Source organism: Ahaetulla prasina, chromosome 4, assembly GCF_028640845.1.
Source record: "Ahaetulla prasina isolate Xishuangbanna chromosome 4, ASM2864084v1, whole genome shotgun sequence".
NCBI classification, from domain to species: Eukaryota; Metazoa; Chordata; class Lepidosauria; order Squamata; family Colubridae; genus Ahaetulla; species Ahaetulla prasina.
Genome location: NC_080542.1, coordinates 128300450 through 128322311, shown reverse-complemented (window position 1 = coordinate 128322311; position 21862 = coordinate 128300450). Strand labels below are relative to the sequence as shown.

General features: G+C 35.6%; 1 protein-coding gene and 1 long non-coding RNA gene across 7 annotated transcripts in view; one reads left to right on the top strand and one right to left on the bottom strand.

Annotated features, from left to right (window-relative positions):
• LOC131198958 (uncharacterized) overlaps positions 1-16562 on the top strand; it is a 37580-nt gene extending 21018 nt beyond the window's left edge. The window contains exons 3-4 of one of the 3 annotated variants that reach the window (XR_009155219.1): positions 1496-1557; positions 1652-3941. This is a non-coding gene — a long non-coding RNA (uncharacterized LOC131198958). Of the gene's footprint in view, positions 1-1495; positions 3942-10997 lie in introns of those variants that run through there. The other 2 variants (XR_009155217.1, XR_009155218.1) reach the window with 2 other exon arrangements.
• ZEB1 (zinc finger E-box binding homeobox 1) overlaps positions 1-21862 on the bottom strand; it is a 71684-nt gene that overhangs the window by 48618 nt on the left and 1204 nt on the right. For 2 of the 4 annotated variants that reach the window (XM_058184327.1, XM_058184328.1), the window contains exon 1: positions 21584-21606. The exons of 1 other annotated variant lie outside the window; for it this stretch is intronic. Coding sequence is in view for 1 of the 3 variants with exons in the window: in XM_058184331.1 (XP_058040314.1) it covers positions 20599-20614 (16 nt within the window). In the remaining 2 variants the exon portion in view is untranslated. Of the gene's footprint in view, positions 1-20598; positions 20621-21583; positions 21607-21862 lie in introns of those variants that run through there. One more of the 4 variants, XM_058184331.1, reaches the window with a different exon arrangement.

The following is a 21862-nucleotide window of genomic DNA, read 5'->3' as shown; positions in this document are numbered from 1 at the left end:
GGGAGGGAGGGAGGGGAGAAGAGAATCTGTTTTTCCCAGAGGTATTTGCAGCCCTTTTTCTAAGGTATGTGGCAGCTGTTATGCTTTCAAACAGTTCCAAGTAGCTATTACATTTTAAAAGAAAAATAAATGTAAATGTAGCTCTTAGATTAGGTTATAAAATCTGAGAAAAGTTTTGCTGAGGGATCATCTTCCAATACCCAAATTCTGAAGAACCACATCAGGGGTGAAATGTAAAATTTGTTACTACCGGTTCTGTGGGCGTAGCTTCGCAGTAGGGATAGTGTGACTGGGTGGGCATGGCCAACTTTTTTTTTTTACTTTTAAAAGCATTTTTTCTACAACCTCTTCGGCCAAAGCGGTTGTAAAAAAATGCTTTTAAAGGGTTCTAACAATTCCAGCTGGGCCACTCGATCATCAGAGGCTTTTTTTCCTTTACTTTTAAAAGCATTTTTTTGACTGAAGAAAAAATGCTTTTAAAAGTAAAAAAAAAAACCCTCTGATGATTGCGTGACTCAGCTGGGCATGGGGGGGCAGGGATTTTTGCTACCGGTTCTCCGAACCACCCGCCGCCATCGCTACCGGATTGGGCGATCCAGTCCGAACTGGGAGCATTTCACCTCTGAACCACATTCCATCTGGGAGATACAGCTCCCACAAGTTTGCTTTGAAATACAACTGAATTTCTTCATTATCTTGGATAGTTTCCTCTTTTACTTCCATCCTATTCACCATGCATTCTATTTATCCCCCAAATAAGCAATACCTATGTACTATACTTTTAAGAATTAATGGGATAAGATAAACACATTAGTATGTATGTGATATCAAATAAAAGTGACATAAAAATTAGCCAGGTACATGACAGAATTTATCTGAATAAATTGAATATCTGAATATCTCTATCAGAAAAGATCTGAAATGAATGGGACAAACTATTCACCTGTCTTGGTATGAAAAATAGAAACTTTTTCTAAGAATAAATGCAAACTTATTCCCAATTATTAATATAGCATAATCAAGTGATAATAACAATACCCACTGTTTGCTTCTAATTATCATTGATATTCAAAACTTTAAGACTTCTCATTCTTCAGTTCTTCTTAATCTCTAGGTCAGGATAAAAAATTGCCTAGCTATCTCAAAAAATGAAAAAAATAAATCTAAAAATCGGATATAATTAATTGTCTCAGAAGCTCCCAAACATTTTTGGGCTTGTTTGACATTGTTTGAAGAGTTCCATGGACACATATATAAAAGATTATCATGAGAAAATATCCATTCAAAAGTAAATGATTGCACTGGCACACGCATAAAGAAAAAAACAACAGGAGAAATCTAAATTGGAAAAAAGATGCACATAAAAAATGGAGATATGCTATGCTCAACTGATTTATCTTCTTTCTCTTCACCCACCCTGCTTAGGTTGCTCTTTTAAAACACCTCTAACACTTTTTTATTGCATTTCCTCTTTTATCTTTCTAAACTTTATTAGATTGGAAATTCTGAGTCAAACTAAATCTGGAAAGACATTTCAAATTGCTGGGCCACAGATAAGTACGTTACCGTATGTTGTACTGACTTATAGCAGGAAAGCCATCTTTGTCAATGTTTCAGAGATGATCTGTTATTTTCTTTGCAATCTCTTCAGGAAAAACAAAAATCCTTGGTATCCCATTCAGGCTGAAGACAGGAGGGGGAAGAGAGTCACATTTCTTTCCCATTTCGCAACAGGGGGAGGAAAGAGATGGAGGACTTCAATAGGTCCATCTTGTAGGACCCTCTCATCTTTCTGCTGATGACTGGAAGAGAACTGTACATTAACTCTCTGTGAATTGCCAGGAAAAAGTGTAATTTGTATATTTGCAAAGATTAGAGGCTTTTCACAAAAGAGATTGAGGGATGTTATTTGAAGTATACCTAGATTAGTATTGCCTAGTCACATCTACTGTAATATCACTCTTTATCAAGCCAATAAATATAAATTTCCCTATTTATAATTCATGTATTTCCCAAACAAATTCTGCTTTCAATAAATATAAATTTCCCTATTTATAATTCATGTATTTCCCAAATAAAATCTGCTTTTAAAACTGTCCGCAACCAGGAGGAGGAATATATGGAAAACAAACACATGTAATACAGAAAGATCAATATTTTTGCAATTTAAATGATATTATTTAAGCAATATTTTACTATCAATATGCAAATCATGAGAAAGTTTTAACTTGTACAGCTATAATCTCACCTTTCCCTTAAAAATATAAGGAAGTAGAAATACCAATGATTAGATATAAAATACATGAAAATGAAACATGTAATGTGTTCTTGAATATTAATCTCCATTTAGGGTGGATACTGTACAGATAGTCCTCAACCTACAACCACAATTGAGAGCCAAATTTTTGTCACTAAGCAAGGCAGTTGAGTTGTGAGGGATTCTTGGTGCTAGTCTCTCTCTCTCTCTCTCTCTCTCTCTCTCTCTCTCAAGGCCTCTTAAGGGCTGTTGTGCTGTCTGTAATTAAGGAGCGCGAAACCACCTATGGTCTCCTTGAAAGCTGGAAGATGAAGGAGCCCTCAGTGGCTTGAGCTGAAGCTCTTACCACTGAGGGAGATCCAGCAACTCTACCATTGAATTGGGAGTCAGCCGGATGACAACTCACGGAAACGTCCAGAAAAACCCCTTTCGATCCAAGGCATCCAGGAATGTCCTTAAGGAACAGAGAAATTTTTGACCTGTCTGTCCTAGCTGATGGACTGAGTCAAAAGCTGGGGAGTGTTAACAACTGAGGCATATCCTCACAGCTCTGACGGACTCAGTCCAATCAGCTAACAAATAAGGTCAACTCATTCCTGGATGCTATCTCCACCAGTATCGAGAACTCCCCATCTACCACATACATCATACTCAATTATATCAAGTTGCCCATATCGTACTGGACTAGAATAGTCAAGGATAAAGGTAAAGGTTCCCCTCGCACATACGTGCTAGTTGTTGCTGACTCTAGGGGGCGGTGCTCATCTCCGTTTCAAAGCCGAAGAGCCAGCACTGTCAGAAGACATCTCCGTGATCATGTGGCCGGCATGACTGAACGCCAAAGGCGCAGGGAACGCTGTTACCTTCCCACCAAGGTGGTCCCTATTTTTTCTACTTGCATTTTTACGTGCTTTTGAAACTGCTAGGTTGGCAGAAGCTGGGACAAGTAACGGGAGCTCACCCCGTTACACGGTAGCATTGGGGATTCAAACCACTGAGCTGCCGACCTTTCGATCGACAAGCTCAACGTCCTACCCCCTGAACCACCGCGTCCCCTATACTCAAGGATAGGCTTGTATAAGAGAGAAATTATATCTCTTCACAGCTATCTTTGACATCAAATATATTTTATTGGTTATTTAATTATAGCAGATTTTAGCCTATTGGCTTAATAGTGTTGTGATGCAGAGATAGATTGGTACTATTTAATAATGGTTTGTTTGCTGGACGCCCGTGCCTTGCCATGAAACTATGTGCTCGGGCTTGATAAATTGACACTTGCAGCCTGAAATTTAATATAGAATGTGTAACTCCGTAGTATCAGAATGTGTTAATATAATGCAACTGGCAGTTGGAACAGAGGGGGAGGGAGAGTAGAATATCCCAGCCCGCAGCATCCATCAATATTCATCTGGCTAGCAACCTGTCAGTGTGTGAGAGAGTTGAGGGGTGTTTGGAAACTCAAATAGTATTTGCTGTGTTCTGTAGTAAAGCTGCTTGCTGCTGTGAATGTAAAACTGAAACTGAAAGTCCTGTGTTTTGCATTTGGAACAGATTTCTTTTGAGGTGGGGAGGGGGAGTACAACTCCCTAGCATCAGAGCATGTTAATAATAATATAGGAAATACTAATGCTCTGATGGTCATTTCGAAAAATCCTTTCTTAGTGAGAACCTAGAAGCCAAGAGGAACATACATGGCAAATTTCAAGTTTGTAGGTTTTATGGTTTCGTGATTAATTTATGAATGGTTTTTGTTTTTAGATATATATAGATTTATATCAGGGGTGAAATGCTCCCGGTTCGCACCGGCTCCCCCGATTAGGTAGCGATGGCAGCTGCTGGTAGCAAAAATCCCTGGCCCCGCCCCCCTGCCTCTGCTGAGCCGCACCATCTGCAGAGGTGTTTTTTTTAAAAAACGTTTAAAAGCCGGTTTTGCTTCAGCCCAAACATGCCTTTAAAAGTAAAAAAAAGTCTTTGAGGATCCCACCCCTCAGCTGAGATTGCAGAGACTTTAAAAAAAAATATTTAAAGGCTACTCTGGGGATCTCACCTGAGTTCCTCATCAGCAGAACCTTAAAAAACATGTTTTCTGTAGAAAACATGTAGAAAAACTCCTTTTAAAAGTGTCTAAGCCACTTACCTGATTACTGATCGACCTCATGGCTTTTCTCGCAGCCGGAAAGCCCCAGTTTTGCTTTTAGCACCAGACAGAACTAATCTAAACTTAGCTAATCTATTTCATCACTGAGTGATTAATGCTGTCTGGCTTTGCTTGCTGAGGAACTCTGGGAATTGAAGTCCACAATAAAATAAAATAAAATAAAATAAAATATTTCTGCAGCTTTCTGAGATTTGGTGTGTTTCTGTAGTGTTTTACTCTAACTACACAAACACACAAAATCTCAGAAACCTGTATGTAGTATTTGTGTGTGTGTGTGTGTCAGTTGTGTTGTGTGTGTGTAAAGTGTGAAAGTTGGTTTTTGAGCTTTTTGTGGCTGTGCGAAGTGTGAAGTGCAGCTGCTTTTACACTCTGAGTCAGTTGCGTTGTGTTGTGTGTGTGTAAAGTGTGAAAGTTGGTTTTGGTACCTCTTATTGTTTTTTATACTTTATTATTTTTATTATTTATTGTTATTGGCCATGCCCAGCCATCCATCTGATCACCAAGCCACGCCCACCAATTAAGCCACGCCCACAGAACCGGTAGGGAAAATTTTTAGATTTCACCTCTGATTTATATCAAGGATATATTGTGGCCCAAAAGCATAGAAAAGGAAATAATAGTAATCTTAGAAGATAAGCACATAAGCAAGATATAACATTTAAGTTTACTGTGATAGGTAGAGATTACAGAGAAGAATGTCTATGAGCAAGTCTTTATTTCAGTTCATATCCCAGTGGATTAAGTTTTGAGCTCTGTGCCAGTTACAAAACAAGGAATATATGTTACTCTTAGTAACATGGATTCTTTATACATATATAGATTATATATACTAATGCTTATTGGATGTAGAATTTAACTGGAAAGCAATGTGTGAGGACCACTTATGTTTTCTACTACACAAATAATCTAACACCATTTTAAGTAACTACTCATTAAGACAAGTAAGAACTTGTATACATTAAAAGAAAATTTAGCCCATCATTGTATAGCCTGCATTGCCACCCAAATGCTTTTATCAACTGAGAATAAAGCTGCAATAGCATTCCCCTGTATATTTTCTTCAGCACTCTAATAGTAGAAGTTAAGAATGTCCAAAATGTTTGATGAACGCACATTCTTTTGCATGGAACAGAAGATTTCAAATGGTCCATAGCTAAACAGAAATATGTGTGTTTTGAATGGTCTGTTCCAGATATGGACAGAAATGTGGCCTGATTTATTTTTTGATCTGTGATTATCTGGGTACAAGTGTTTCAGGTGTTCCATTCTGTTTTAGCTGCTATGATTGGAAATTCTTGCAATTGGGATGTTGTCTGACACAGAGGGAATCATTCTGCACCTAGCTGAAGATAAAATGACTACAAAGTGAACAACAGAAGCAATTGCTCTGAGGGACTATTGGTTTCAGCTCAGGATTAGTGTTTTCTCTTATAATGGTCTCAAATTCTAGGGAAGCTATAAAAAGTCTGGCTGCAAAAATACACATGTTCATTGGATGGCAATAAAAAGTTTAAATTTTCTCTATCTCTTTACTGCCATCTGGTGTTTGTTCATACACATGTAATGTAAGAACTTATTCTGAATCCTATTTCCCATGACCAAAATATCTGAATTGTTTAGGTATTTATTTCTACTGCGATATTTAATTGTTAATTTATTTCAGGTTTTCTTTCTGCCAAACCTCAGCCAGGCTGAAATAGCTCAACAGAACTTTTGAGAGGCATTGATTTGCTTTTGAGTTTGAAATAAAAAACTTTTTCCATTTTGTGTGCACCTCTATTGTAATTTATAATGTACCTAATTGCACAGTAGCTGGATTCATACAACATACTATGCTATAATTGGCTTACATGTGATTTATATAATAACTACGGTCAGGTAGTCAAAACCAAGCTATATTAAAATTTAAGATTTTGTGTGACTCAGAGTTCATTGATAACATATCCTCCATGGATGCATTGAATTTTCTTTAAAAGTAATTCAAGCTAGCGGCCATTATTACATTTGTTTTCTCTTATTTCAATATGGATTAATGAACTAACATTTTATTTACCCTGATTTATATATTATCTGGCAATAGTAGTTCGTAAGAAACTTATACCATAGTCATCAGTTTCTCTTGCAAATTAAAATAAGCTAGACAGAAAGACAGACTGATAGGAGATAGGTAAGTAAATATGTAAATTCTGTAATAGGCAAATCTCTTGCATTTATGTGATTTCCCCTCTCTTTTTTAGTAAGGAAACTTATCTAGCCATGATCTCATCAGCTATATAAACGTATCAGATCCGAAATATAGCAAGTACCAGAAACGTTTAAAAAAAACCTCCCTATTTCTGCACAGATTAAAAAGTAGTTTTCTTTTAATTAGAATGGTGTTATCTTTTTGATTATTATTAACATACTATATTCCTAAGAGCAAATTAATTTCATGTTCAATAGCCACAGACAAGACACTTTGGGCTTAGACATCACAATGATTCAAAATAAATTTTATATGTTTGATTTAAAATGTTTTATGACACTTTTGCAGTTATTAAATTAATAAATTACAATGATATGGCTACATTGGATTAGACCAACGGCCCATTTAGTTTAGTATCCTATTCACAGTGGACAACAGAGAGATAGAACTTTACAAACTTAGGAAGGTGATAGATCTCTTCCTTCACTATTTCTCCTTGATGGATGATGATTATATGCCATCAAATTTGTGTCCAGATAAAGTGCTTGTAACACTGCACCCACTGCAAATGCAAATGCAAATGAGTCCATCTACCTTGCTGTTGGTCTCTTTTTCTCTTTCTTTTGTCTTTCCCAGTTTGATTGACTATTCAAGAGAATTAGGCCTTTCCACAATGTGTCCAAAATATAATTAAAACCTGAACATTTGTACCTTGAATAAAAATTCTGGACTGCCTGTTCTAGGATTCATTTGTTTTTTAAGCTATCCATAGTATTCTCAGACATTTTCTCCAACACCAAAATTCAAAAGCGTAAATACTCTTTCTATGTTGCTTCTTCAAAGTCCTTTTTTTTGTTTTGTTTCTGCAGGATGTTACAAAGAAAACAACCGCCTGCACAATTTTGATCTTGGTAGCTATAGACACATCCTTGCATCTCAATATCTTTTCTAATAACTTATTTGCAACTCTAACAAGTGCAACTCGGCAACATATTTCTTGACTGTTGATTTCGTTAATGTTGACAGTTGATCCTAAAAGGCAGAAAAATTTGTTGCGGTATATATGGTTATTAATTTAATCTTTATATTTAGTTTCCAAATAATTTTCGAGTGTCATAGTAGTGTCATTAGTATAGCTCAGGTTTGATGTTTCTTCCTCTAATTTTAAAACAACGCTTATCGCTTTTCAATCTAACTTGCCTTAGTATATATTCTGATATAAATAAGAATATGCAGACTTGATTCATTTCTTTGCAGACCAGAGTCCAGTCTGTTTTGTTATTTATTTCACACAACTGCATGTGAATTATACTTTTAGAGCTGTGTATAGGTTTTGAATGAGGACAATGAAATATTCTGGGATTCCCATTTTCATAAGCACATTCTATAGTTTGTCATATAGACGCTTGTCAACACTCATTGAATCAGATAATGATTTTCTTTTGATATTCCGTGTTGTTCCTCAGCTATTTCTAAAGCCATCTCCTTTTTCATGTATGGTTCTAACTTGCATGGGATAATTCTAAACATTATTTACTGGCATAGTATACAAAATTAAAGCTATTGTACAATAGCTTGCTTACTCAGTTAAGCCTTTTTTCTTTTGATACTGTTATACAAACTCATTTCTTCCAATCTGTTGGCTACTAGGTCATACTGTACATTTGCTGACATAATTTATAAATTAATATATTTATAGATTCCTCTATTACTTACAATATTTGTACAGATATATCATAAATTCTTCTAATGTCCGACTTGGACTGGAGTGTTGATTTATCTTCTAATACTGGAAGTTCTTGTACTTAGTAAATATTTTTTGAAGGCTCTTGCATGTTGACATGGATATTCCTTCTATTTCTGTTTGAACTTTTTTCAATCAATTATTATCTGCCCACTGACATCCTTTAGCATATTAAATTGAGGTTGGAACCTCACTCTGAATTCAGAAATGCTTTGAAAGGCTTTTCTTTTTTTCTATCTTCAGTCTCTTTCTATACACAGGCCCTTTACAGATGTTGTAATACTGCTTCTTCTAACAGTTCTCTGAAATCTCAATATCGCTTCCAAGATCTTTCTTGGCTTTGGCTTCTTTTCTCTTCTTGGCAATTTCCACTGTTTGTTCTGAGATTCAGTTGGCTTTTTTTGGTTGTTTCGATTTTTGGCTGCCTTTTTTAGATTCACCCTGAGCAACTTCAATAATACCTCTGATTCCTTATAAATGCGGTTCAGGAGTCAAATGTGATTCCTGATGCTTTCCTTGAAATGGCAGCTATATGCACAAAGTGTGAAAAATTCCTCTACTTTAGCTTGACTTGGAATTTGCATACAAGAAATTTCTGATCTGTTCCATTGTTAAGACCCTGGCTAGATATTTTCTCTTCCACTCATAATATGATCAGTTTGATTTTTTTTTACTTCATCTGGTGATACCTGTGTGTAACCTAGTTGGAATTGTTGGAATGTAGAAATAATTGAATTTGAAAAAAATGATAAAAGAGTTTCTTGCTTCCTACCAGATTCCTAGGCCAAACAGTCCAACTGTTTTCCTTAATATTTCCGGCGTTGATATTCTTATTTTATTTATTTATTTATTTACATTTATATCCCGCCCTTCTCCGAAGACTCAGGGCGGCTTACAGTGTGTAAGGCAATAGTCTCATTCTATTTGTATATTTACAAAGTCAACTTATTGCCCCCCCAACAATCTGGGTCCTCATTTTACCTACCTTATAAAGAATGGAAAGCTGAGTCAACCTTGGGCCTGGTGGGATTCGAGCTGGCAGTAATTGCAGGCTGCTGTGTTTTAATAATAGGCTATCTTACAGCCTGAGCCACCACGGCCCAGGCTGTGTAGTCTCCAATCACAAGTAGTCTACCTTGCTTACCTGTTTTGTTGGTTTTAGGTTAAACCTGACTATAAAATCCATCACTGTCCTCTTTTTCTGCATCCACTGTTGTGGCATAAACTTGGGTAATTGTTATACTAAAGGAATGGCTATACCAAATATAATCCTTGCTATGAAAGCATCACCCTTCATCAGTGGTGGGATTCAGCCAGTTCACACCACTTCAGGAGAACTGGTTGTTAACTTTCTGAGCAGTTTGGCAAACTGGTTGTTGGAAGAAATCATTAGGGCAGAGAACCGGTTGTTAAATTACTTGAATCCCACCACTGCCCTTCATTCTTTGTTTTTCTTGTCCTGAATATTAAACAGTATGTTCTTATGACTCTGGACAAATCTTCAGTTCCAGTCTATTTCAATTTACTGATGCCTAAGATGTCAATGTGTAGTTAATTCATTTCATTTTTCACTTAACTTCTTACATTTCAAGTTCCCATTATAATTCTGTCCTTACAGTTTTGGATTTTCTTTTTCTGTATGGCAACAGGAAAGGACATCCTAAAGGCTTTAATCCAGCCAATACCATTAGTACTGCAAAGATACAGAGCTCTTCCTTAATAGCATGTTGAGTGCTGTATAACCTAAGGGATCCATCATCTAGCAGTATATCTTGTATCATTTTATACTATCTGTTCATGTGATTTTCTTTGGTAAAAATGCAGAAAGGGCTTATTGCCTTTTCCTGCACAGTATAAAATGGTGTCTCTGCCATGGTCACTAAAATGATCATCTTCCTATATTGCTCTACCCTGCTTGCTTTAGTTGGGCATTTAAGATGATCTTCACACCTTGGGTGGCTATACTGAGACTATATACTTTTGCCAAGAGCATTTCCTGTTTTCTTTGCTTTCCCCTCTTCCCAGCCATATTGAGGCAGCATAACAGAACTAGGGGTCTGGTACTTAATGTGTGCTACTTGCAATTCAAGACCTAAAGAGCTAATCAAGATTAGTAGCCACTGATAGCCACATACATTTGTCCAGTTTTCTTTAAAATGTTTAATATTAGTAGCAATATCACATTTGAGAGCAAGTGAAAGCCACAGTTCAGTTAGGTGTTATGATAAACTAACTAACTAACTAACTATACTGATTTTAGCCCTAAATGTGGTTTTTATATTTAATTTTAATAAATTTGTCAATGTGCAAACGTAGTTATAACTTAATGTTCAAATAAACCAGTATAATTCCATCGTGTAAAGACTACTTCTCAAAGTTTTTTTATTATTTTCCATAGTTCAAATGGAGAAAAGTAAGCTAACCAGCTCTAATCTTTATGTTAATTTGTTCTATTTAAGCAGCAGCAAAAGATTCTAACACATAGTGATTTTTCTAGGGCTACAACTTTTTGTAATATATTCCCATTAACTCACAAATACCAATAGTTTAGCACACCTCTTAAGTGGGAATACAGAACCAGAAACCAAAAAGCAATATGAAATTTCCAAAAGCTTTGATATAAGCTCAGTGTTGTTTTTATTTTGGCCAGATTCCTTGTTTGTCCTAATCCTATATAGTCTTTAAAATGTTGGGACTATGATGCCTTTAAAATACATGCACATCTTTCAGCTGGAAAAAAAATGATACACCTGTATTAAGGTAAGTACAACCTCAGATATTTTCTTAACTAATATTGAGCATATTTCCTCATTCAATAGATATCAAAAACTCCTTAAAGTAGATGTAACAGGGATATTTAAACAACTTATCTTTTTGCCTTAATAAAATATAAATCTTTTTTTAAAAAAAATTAAAATCCATCTTTACTATTTTTATAAATAATTCATGATGATGAATGTATCTACTTCTCCTTCCTCTTATTTTCCTCACAACCACCCTGGGAGGTGTGTTAGGCTGAGGAGAGTTATTGTCTCAAGTCACCCAGATGGTTGTCATGCCTAAGGCGGCATCAGAACATATAGTGTCCTACTTTCTAGACTAGTGCTAGAAAGTAGACCACTCTCTCAAATCTTAAAATTATTGATGAGGTTTTGGAGTACCATAGCAGCTAAGCCATATCCCAAATCGTGTAACTACCAATAGTTATAGATAGATAGTTCCAATATGTCCACAGCTACACACCTATTATTGTATTGCGTATTTATCCTACAAGTAATCACATATACTTAAGCTTATTGACATGCTGAGGCTAACTGTAGCCTTATTAAACATCAGGGATTTTATTAAATGAAGAAAAAGATGCATACATTAAAAAGCAAATGTAAAAGACACTGCTAATAAAAAGGAAAAAATACTGTGTTTCCCCAAAAATAAGATCCTGTCTTATATTTTTGAACGCCGAAATAAGCGGTTGGCCTTATTTCTGGGGAGGTCTTATTATTTTGGGGCGCATGGAGCAAGATAGGGATCCTCTTGCCATCTTACCTGATTTCCAGCTCTGTCTCCCTAACCCTAATCAGAGGAAATGGCTGCAGATGCGTTTAAATATTTTCAGAGAGGGCTTATTATTCGGTGAGGTCTTATCAAGGGAGATCTTATTTTCGGAAAAATACGTTAGTGAACAAATGAATTGCCTCAACAAAAATTTTCTCCCTAATATGAGCAAAGGAGAATAGCCTAAAACTTTTTATACCACAGTATTGACAATCTGAAATCAGAAAAGCATGGTGATAGTTTATATAATATATAATCCCAAATCCTGGCAAACAGTAACATTCTTCCTTAGTTACCATCTTCAGCTAAACAAGAGCCCAACAAGTAGCAGCTTTCTGTAAGTCGGTATCTAGTTGCTTTTAAAAAAGAAATAATTAAAATTAAGTCATTACTGGTAAACATTGTAAATTTCACATTCATTTTTGTTTTTTTCACTGATTAATTAACTTACAAGTGCCACTATTTACAATGTGAATTGGTTTCTTTCCCTTAAAGTAGCTGTCATAATTTAGATAAATGGATTTAGGATCTAAATAGCATTCTGAGTAGTGAAAAGATGTTTATTATTATGTAACAGCTACTGGGAAAGTCCTGCCAATTAGTTTTTTCTACTAGCATTTTTTCAAAGAAAATAATGGGCATCATAATGTATCTCAAATCAGTCTACTTGTTCAGTCTACTTTTCCAAATGCATGGAGAATATAAGCCAATTGTGGGAAAAAGAATGAAGGTGTAAGGGAAACAATAGTAATTGTCCCTTGGGATTAGGCCCATAATTATATAAATATATGCAAAATCTTAATGTTAAACAAATGTTATACCATCTAACCAATTAAGGTAAAATTGCTTCTAATTAAATGGTCAATGGATAGACAATAAACTTCAAGGAGTCAACTGCAAGCTCTTCAGACCCCCGAGATCAATCAGGTAACACAGGGGTGAAATCTAAAAATTTTCCCTACCGATTCTGTGGGTGTGGCTTAATTGGTGGGCGTGGCTTGGTGGTCAGATGGCTTGGTGGGCGTGGCCAATAACAATAAATAATAAAAATAATAAACAAAGTATAAGAAAACAATGAGGTGCCAAAAACCAACTTTCACACTTTACACACACACAACACAACTGACTCACACACAATGTAAAAGCACCTGCACTTCACACTTCAAACAGCCACAAAAAGCTCAAAAACCAACTTTCACACTTTACACACACAAAACTAACACACACACACACACACTACTGCTTTCTGAGATTTTGTGTGTTTGTGTAGAGTGAAACACTACAGAAACACACCAAATCTCAGAAAGCTGCACAAATATTTTATTTTATTTTATTTTATTGTGGACTTCAAATCCCAGAGTTCCTCAGCTAGTAAACCCAGCCAGTTGATCACCGAGGAAATAGATTAGCTGAGCGATTGATGCTGTCTGGCTGAAACTGAAACTGCTTTCGGGCTGTGGCTATGCGTTCATCAGTAATCAGGTAAGTGCCTTAGAATCTCTACTCTTACTTGTAGAAAACATGTTTTCTACAAGTAAGAGTACAAGTAAGGTTCTGCTGTTTTTTACTTTTAAAGGCCTGTTTCTGCTGAAGCAAAACCGGCTTTTAAAAGTAAAAAAAAAACCTCTGCAGATGGTGCGGCTCAGCAGAGGCAGGGAGGGCGGGGCCAGGAATTTTTGCTACCGGTCCTCCGAACCAGCAGCTGCCATCGCTACCGGATCGTGCGATCCCGTCCGATCCGGGAGCATTTCACCCCTGAGGTAACAGCTTCCATATATCACCCCACTCTCCAGTTCTATGCAGGGTGAGCCATTTCAGGGCAAATTAAGTTGACTTTGTAAATATACAGATAGAATGAGACTATTGCCTTACACACTGTAAGCCGCCCTAAGTCTTCGGAGAAGGGCGGGATATAAATGTAAACAAAACAAAAAATCATAGGTATGGTCATCACAGTTTCTATTGCTTGGAAATATTCTTATACTTTAAAGGTGATAATAGCCTTTTGTTAAAGACAATAAAACTTACACAAAAATCAAACTTTGTGTTTATTGATCTATTCAAACAGTACCTTTGTGAACAAGAATCTCTACATCTGAGTAATATTCTAACACTTTACATTTTTATTATGGCAACAAACTTCATCTGTATAATTAATAAAATAATAAATAAATAATTTCCCTTTCAATCTGACACTGGAGTGTGCTGACTGGTGTTCATTCCATTGATCAAGCATTTTCATCCAACAGGATCCAAAAGCAAATCTTCTGTTGTGGCACCTGTCCTCTGGAATGGTGTCCCCACCCCCCAGCTCCCCAAAGATCTGGATGGTTTCCAGTCTGATGTCATTTAGGAAACTGCCCTGAAAGACCCCATCCCATCACTGGGAGTCCAGGCACTTCAGTGAGCGGCGCGCTGGATTCATATTAGTGGTCCACGGGATTTAAAATTATGAATTTAGTGGCCCCTGAGGTCCGAAAAGTTGGTAACCCTGTACTAGAGAGCTGGCTACGGGTGGTCCTTCGCTTACAATCACAACTGGTACTAGAATGTCTGATTCTAAGGAAAGCAATTAAATGAATTGTGCCTGATTTTATAACTTTTTTTGCCACAGTTGTTAAGTGAATAACTGCAATTGTTGAATGAATCACATACTCATTAAGTGAATCCGACTTCCCCATTGACTTCGCTTGTAAAAAGCTGGGTGTGAAGGTAGCAAATGGTGACCGTATGAGCCTAAAATGCTGCAACTATTGTAAATGTATGCCAGTTGCCAAGTACTCGAATATTGATCACACTACCCTGTGGATGCTACAATGGTTGTAAGCAAAAGGACCAAAGGATAAGAGTCATAATGGATTGAAATGCATGAAAAATATTCAAAGAATACATGCAATTTTACTTATATAATATGTAGGAGAGTAAGCAAAAAAAAAAAAGGAACAAATACTATATAGAACTAATAAGAATTACTCTTTTTAAACTAATTATCATACACAACCATAGTTCTTCCAATGATTCCTCTAAGTTTTGATGGTCTGTGTGCTCAACAAATATATTTTGTGAAATATTTTGGAAACAGAATTTTAATTTGCATGCTGTGAGGTAAGTGCATAGTAACAAGTATAATGCAATTATTACATACTTTATAGATTTTTAAAATTTTATTTAAACTGGAAATAATTTTACAATGCCAAGCTAATAAAATACATTCTTATATGCTTCTATACAGCCTATTTCGTGGTCCTGTGTGAAAAATCACATAAAGAAAGAAAAATATTATAGCTTTTCCCTATGATACTTAGCATCTGCTCATGCAGAATAAACTCTGTCCAGACCTAGTAATCTTTCATCAAGTTGAAAAGTCTTTGGCCTTGACCAGGGCCAAACGATCTAGTGAAAAATTGATAATTTTTAGTGTATTCATTAAGCTGAAGCAATGCTCATAATGTACACGAGATTCTAAAGATGTTCTTCCAAAACTCACTCACTCTGGCAAATCTTGAAACCGTTCTCTCTGATGTGTGAATGTCACCAACCATATAATTTGAGACAATTTTCATTGTTATCTTTTTTTCACTTAATTGCAAACTTGATGCAATAGTCAAAGGATAGGAAACCCTGTCTTTTATGTTATATTGGATTCATTATCTGTATCTATATGCACCTGCACAAAGCTTGGATGGAACAAGACCCTTCCTTCTGGAAAGACGAGATATGGAATAAAAAATTTCCAGGAAGAATATAATATATATGGCTGGCTACTAAAAACTGAATGGAGTTAAATAAGCCCTAAAAGTATCAATAAAATACTAGGGTTCATACACTTCATGGTCAGTACTATGTATCATACATAGATTTCCTATGCGCTAATATATTGCACAGGTGTTCGTTTATGTTTAATAACTTCTACCCGTTTTATCAAGTGAAGGGAAAACATCAGCCTGTATTACTACAACAATGTAATCTTGGGTTTACTTTGCTAACAGTAAACTTTGCACTGTTTTTAAATGTTTGAAAATAACTCAAGCAATTTATCTAGAGTGTTCTACAGATACTACTGTTGGAATGATGTGAGCAATTTAAATTTCTTTTGACTAAATTCGAATTAATTATTTCAGATTGGCATCAAAATATATAGTGTGCACCAATGAAAGAATTAGAAGAGGGTAATTGACTACTTTGAGACTATTAATTGTATTTCCTTCATGATACACCTAAGAAATCTTTAAATGGTATAGAGATTTTCAATGAAACATTATTAAAATACTAACTTGAAGGATGTCACTGAATTCAGTACAATGCAAGTACAGACAAAGCTGTGCATTTAGAATGCCTTACTACTAACCATATGTTTTCCAGGAGCAGGAAATATGACAAATCTACATGCCAAGCAATATCAGAAACTGCCAATTTGTTTAACAAATTAATACAGAAATCAGAAAAATTATGGAAAATTAACATTTGTGTTATTATGTATATATGTAACTCTACAATCTGTTTTTCCACATTCTGCACAAGGGAACTATAACCTCCACTTTCCTAATCTTGTCTAAAAGCCACTATGAAATTATAAATATTTATGTGATAGAATGAGGTTCATGTATGGTCAAAATATGATTATAACATAATTTAATCCCCCCCCCCGGGTCTTGTTCATTTGCAGAGTACAATTCCTAAATCACCAAAGGGCAAGTATGGATCTTACCATGAAAAATTTTGCATGCTCCTTTTCTACAAAGATATAAAGGTAGTCCTCAATTTACAACTACAACTGAGCCCAAAATTTCTGTTACTAAACACGACAGTTGTTAAATGAATTTTCCCCAATTTTACAACCATTCTTGTCACAATTGTTAAGTGAATCACTGCAGTTGTTTAGTTACACAATTGTTAAATGAATCTGGCTTCCCCATTACTTTTCTTATCAGAAAGTTGCAAAAGCTGATCACATGACTCCACATAAATACATGCCAATTGCCAAGTGTCTGAATTTTGATCACATGACCAGGGTGTTGCTGCAGAGTGAAAAATGGGCATGTCACTTTTTCAGTGCTGTTGTACAATCAATAGGTCACTAAATGAAATGTTGTAAGTCAAAGACTACATGTACTGATTTTTAAATTTTTTTTTTTTGAAAAACAATAGGAATTCCTAAGTGTGTCATCATTTATCTGCCTAGAAAATTACTACCTAAGAAATTACTATCAATTTAAGTTCTGAAGGACAATTGTAATTATTAGTGTGGTTTAGCAACCCAGCTGTTCAAGGCTCTCAAATAAACAGTTCATTTCCATAAATCTGCCTGATCTCAAATAATGTGCTAAGCTTTGGTTTCTCTAACAAGATATTGTTGCCAGAATATGCAGCACTAACCCATAAACCATGGCTTATAAACCATAATGATTGATTGTGTTTCCATATATAATGATGTAATGTGAGGGGTGAACATAACCACAGAAAGTCAATCCAAAATTCTAATGATCTCCCTATATGCTTTACTACTATTGCGGTATTACTGTATATGCATATTAGACCACATCCACAGAACAACTGAATGCCTCCAAAATTTTATATATAAGCAAATTATAACATATTAAGTCATGTATATTAATAATAGTTAAACAATTTAACCAGCAAACATACTTAAAGTAATACAGTCAACGTACCAAATATGATCTTGATATTTTCACCCTTTGCCTAAAACCCTATGCTGTCAAGGTTGCCTGCCACATTGTACTCATGGGCTTGATAATAAAAGACCAATCTCCTAACACTTCATTCTTAGCTCAACATCTCAGCTTGTCCAGGCAAAAGATTCAGACACATCCTGGTTAGATTAGAATCACTACTGCCAACAAGAATGAAGCTGGCACTCTATTGCAATGCTATGAAATCAGAAACTTCTATATATTTTGCAAGGATTTAAACTCATGGGGTTTTCCTCACATACTTTCAAATTAACTATAATTGATACAGTGCTTGGTGGCCCTGAAGTCAGGCTGTTGCAACATGCTTATATAAAAGCCATTTACAACCTGAGAACAGCTGGTTCCTGTGACTTCAGCCTCAGTCTTTAAAACACCTTCTCATAATACACGTAGTCAAAATCTTAAGATTCTCCCTTGGAGCCCTGTAGCAATCAACAGGGAGATAGATGAAGATAAAAGGTAAAGATTTTCAGTAGAATAGGATGTGTTTTGGAAAGGAGTTCTTGACTCCTTGTCATTTGTTTTTAGGCTCACGGCATTCTTCCATCTGACTACTTGGCTGTGAGGTGTTAATGTCATATTTGCTCAAATTAAAGCACTCATTTTTGTATTTACAGTTATACTAGATTATTATTAACGTATTTGTTAATATTATTTCCCTCATAAACTGAATCAAACTGAAATTCCCCTTGGGCCAAATTAAGATAAGAGGAATTAGAGTGAATTGTGATTTGCTTGAGATTTGATAGAGAATATATGGTACAGAATTATTCTGTACTGTTATATAAATTTCATACAACATAATATGGCAGCATATCAAAATGCATAGTTAAGGTAGGCAATTAGTCATTTGACGGAAGTTACCTAGAGTAAAAAATAATACTGACCTACATGCAAAGAAATATATAGTTGTTTCTTCTTTGGCTTAGGAAGTCTCCTAAAGTCTTGTTGAAGCCCCAACACTTCCTCTTCTATGTAGGCCTAGTATATGCAAATGAAGTACTCAAATACTCCAGACGGGTCATATAAACTATACTGTGATCTCAGGTCTGACACTATGGCTGAAGTTATTATTTAGATTTCTATTATGATTAATAAACATATATGCAGACATATATGTTCATCACTTGGGTTACTTAGAAAGTAATAAAGGCAGGATAAAAATATAATAAAATAAATAATAAACATTATTGCTATCAAGCTGACTATCCATAGAAAGAACTTTCCATTATAAGTAGTACAAATTTAAACACTGCATCAGTTCTAGTACTAAATTTGGCTGAGAAAAGTGAGATAAGTCTAAAAGGGGGACATGCCTTGCTCCATTACCAAGGCCAAGACAGTCTAACTAGAACCTCTGTAGTCATTAGACAGTCCCCTTGGGGACAAGAGCAATATAGCTATATTTGGAAGTTTAATGACCATAACAACATAAGTTGAAATTGTACTAGAATAAAGTGATTCCAGTCCATCCCTATTAGAAAGATCAAGAACTCAACAGGAGATAAAGTTTAATAACATTTTATAAAAAGTGACTTTCTTATAAAATGAATTAAAAAGTCATACTTTGATGCTATTTTTATTTTGTCTGAGTACACATAAACTAATATGAAAAATACTTCTCAGATTATGCACATTTTCAAATTCAAGTGGTTACATTTCCAGTGTTCATATTTAAGACTACTATTCATAAGCATTTGGAATTGTTAAAGAAATATGTAGTTAACAAATTTGATTCAGCAATTTCAGGTCTTTTTCTTAGTTATGCATACACTATGCCTGTTAGAAAAAATAAAGCAACTTTCAGTTAGTCAGCAATATCTAAAGAATTTTTCCATTCTTACATATATATTCTATAAAATATACAACTACAAGTACATATTCTACTAAACAACAAATCAAGCTACAACGTGGGAAAAATTCAAGCAAGCAAAGAAATCTGTATTGTTAAATTTTCATTGAAAATTCTACAGAATTTCTTACAACTTTGGTTAAGAACTTTTCACATTGCATATAGTTATAGTTTGATTATGGGGTTATATTTTTATCAAGAATATGGAATGAATTTACTTTGACAGAAAATATCAGACACTTTAATTGGCCTCTGGTGGTATTAAAGTATTTTTATTAACATGCTCTACATACCAAGCAAGAAGAGAATATCACAGCAATTATATTTAGAAATTAAAATGGAAGATAGTGAATATATACTTAGGTTAATGCACAAAAGGGTATACTTTTTTAACTGTCAAGGAAGCAGCAAAAAATAGTTGAGGTATCAATTTACCATCAATAGAGGCAAAGATGAACATAATCTTTAAAATAATATTGTAGTCCATTAAACAATGATGGTTTTTAATCTGTGATGCAGCTAATAAATGTACTTTGGTAAGTCTGTATGCCTTAAGACTAATGAAAGAGAATTAAAACACAAGATTAGCAATAGAAAAAATACCCATTAATGGCATCTTTATAGAAGACATAAAGAATTGAAATAATTTCAACTGCTTATTTGCAAGAAAGGATTAAGGGTTAACTTCTCCCAGTAATTTTGATCAGTAAACATTTGCAAGTCAAACAGGATTCTACTGCTGAAAAATCTCTAGTATCCAGCATCTATTATCTAGTCTTTTCCAGTGATGATCAATGTATAGAAGTTATTTATTTTAAAATATAATTAGAAGCAACCATAGATCAAAGATTTTGCTCCTGAACACTAGGTGAGATATTTCCAATCAAAAATCACATTTCAAATACCTGGAATAGCACATATCCTACACACCTTTTGTTTTCTACAAATCATGCATGCTGCAGACGAATCATTTGTGCTAAACATCCTCAAATCTGGTTTTCTAGTATTAAGCACAAAGGAAAAACACTGACAACAAGCATGGTAAATAAATCCCTCCCTTGAGAATGAAAGCAGCAGACAGAAGAGGGCTGACATGCATGCAAGAGAAACCTCACACACCATTTTTTTTCTACCTGCACAAGTTGCCATTTGCTGCAGCCCTCAGAGTCGTTTTTCCCAGCTGGTCTCAAAAGCAAAATATTCAGGCACTTCTCAAGGCATCTGTTGATAAGCTTTACAAATATAATATTCCAACAAGAGTATTTTTAATAGAAAATGCATTTTCTCTCCTGCTCAGGTAAACATGTTTACAGATCCTGCCCAGAGACTGGGTGGTTCAGACTTGCATGTCACACGCATGTCGTCAGCAAGAAAAGCCCCCTTTTCTCTATCATTAACATTTTAAATAAGGTACGGTAACAACAGAGCGGCTCTTTCCAAACTTACCTATTATATAGACTCAACATGAAATATACACAGGTCTAAAACAGGAAAATAACTACACGCACACATACACACTCTTGTGCTATAAATAAACCCACCAACAGAGCAAGAAACTACTACTTCAGAATCAACACCAGGTCAACTTGCTAGTCGGTTAGAAGGCCGGTGTTTATATGTGCATTTCGCACGTTAAGATTCATAACCAATGGCGCCCTCCCGCCCAGGGAACGATAATTCCTTCTCCGGGATATCAAAACCCGATGCAAAACGTCATGATCTTGGACCAACCGCTAAAAACCTTCCTATCCATAACCGTATACAGGAAATGCCAGACGAACACACACACACACAAAAACCTGCCAAGAAAGGTTACAAAACCTCCCGTTTGACATCCTATGAAATCACCAGGTTTCCCGTTATTTTCTAGAAGAAATAAGGGAGTGAATCCGACAACACGGAACTTTAGTGTGTTTATTTCCCTGTTTTCAAGTCGTTTCTTAAAAAAGAAAAGAAAAAAGAAAAGAAACAAAAAGAGACAAATGGGAGAAGTAAGCCCCATTCCTTATATAGGCTGTTAACAGTTCATTGCGAAGAAGCGGGGGAAGGAGAAAGGGAGGGGGGCGCATCGGCCAAATCGTTACCACCCATTATTATGATTATTATACAAACAGGTACCTCGAAATCCAAGAAGAGGGCGACAGAAAGAGAAACTTGGCTGATTCACGCTCCCCCCCCCCAACCCACAGCGAAGAGAGCTTTTCTTTCCCATCGCCTTGATAAAGGGGAGAAGATATTAGGCAAAAAGAAGAAAAGGAAGGAGGGGAGGGGGAGCCCACTTCTAATAGTTCTGCCAAGATCTTGGAGGTTGGCGGGGTGTAAGAGGAGAAACAATATGTTCAATGGCTACGGAGATAAATCAACATGCACTGCAGGCACTAAAAGAGGCGGAGGCGA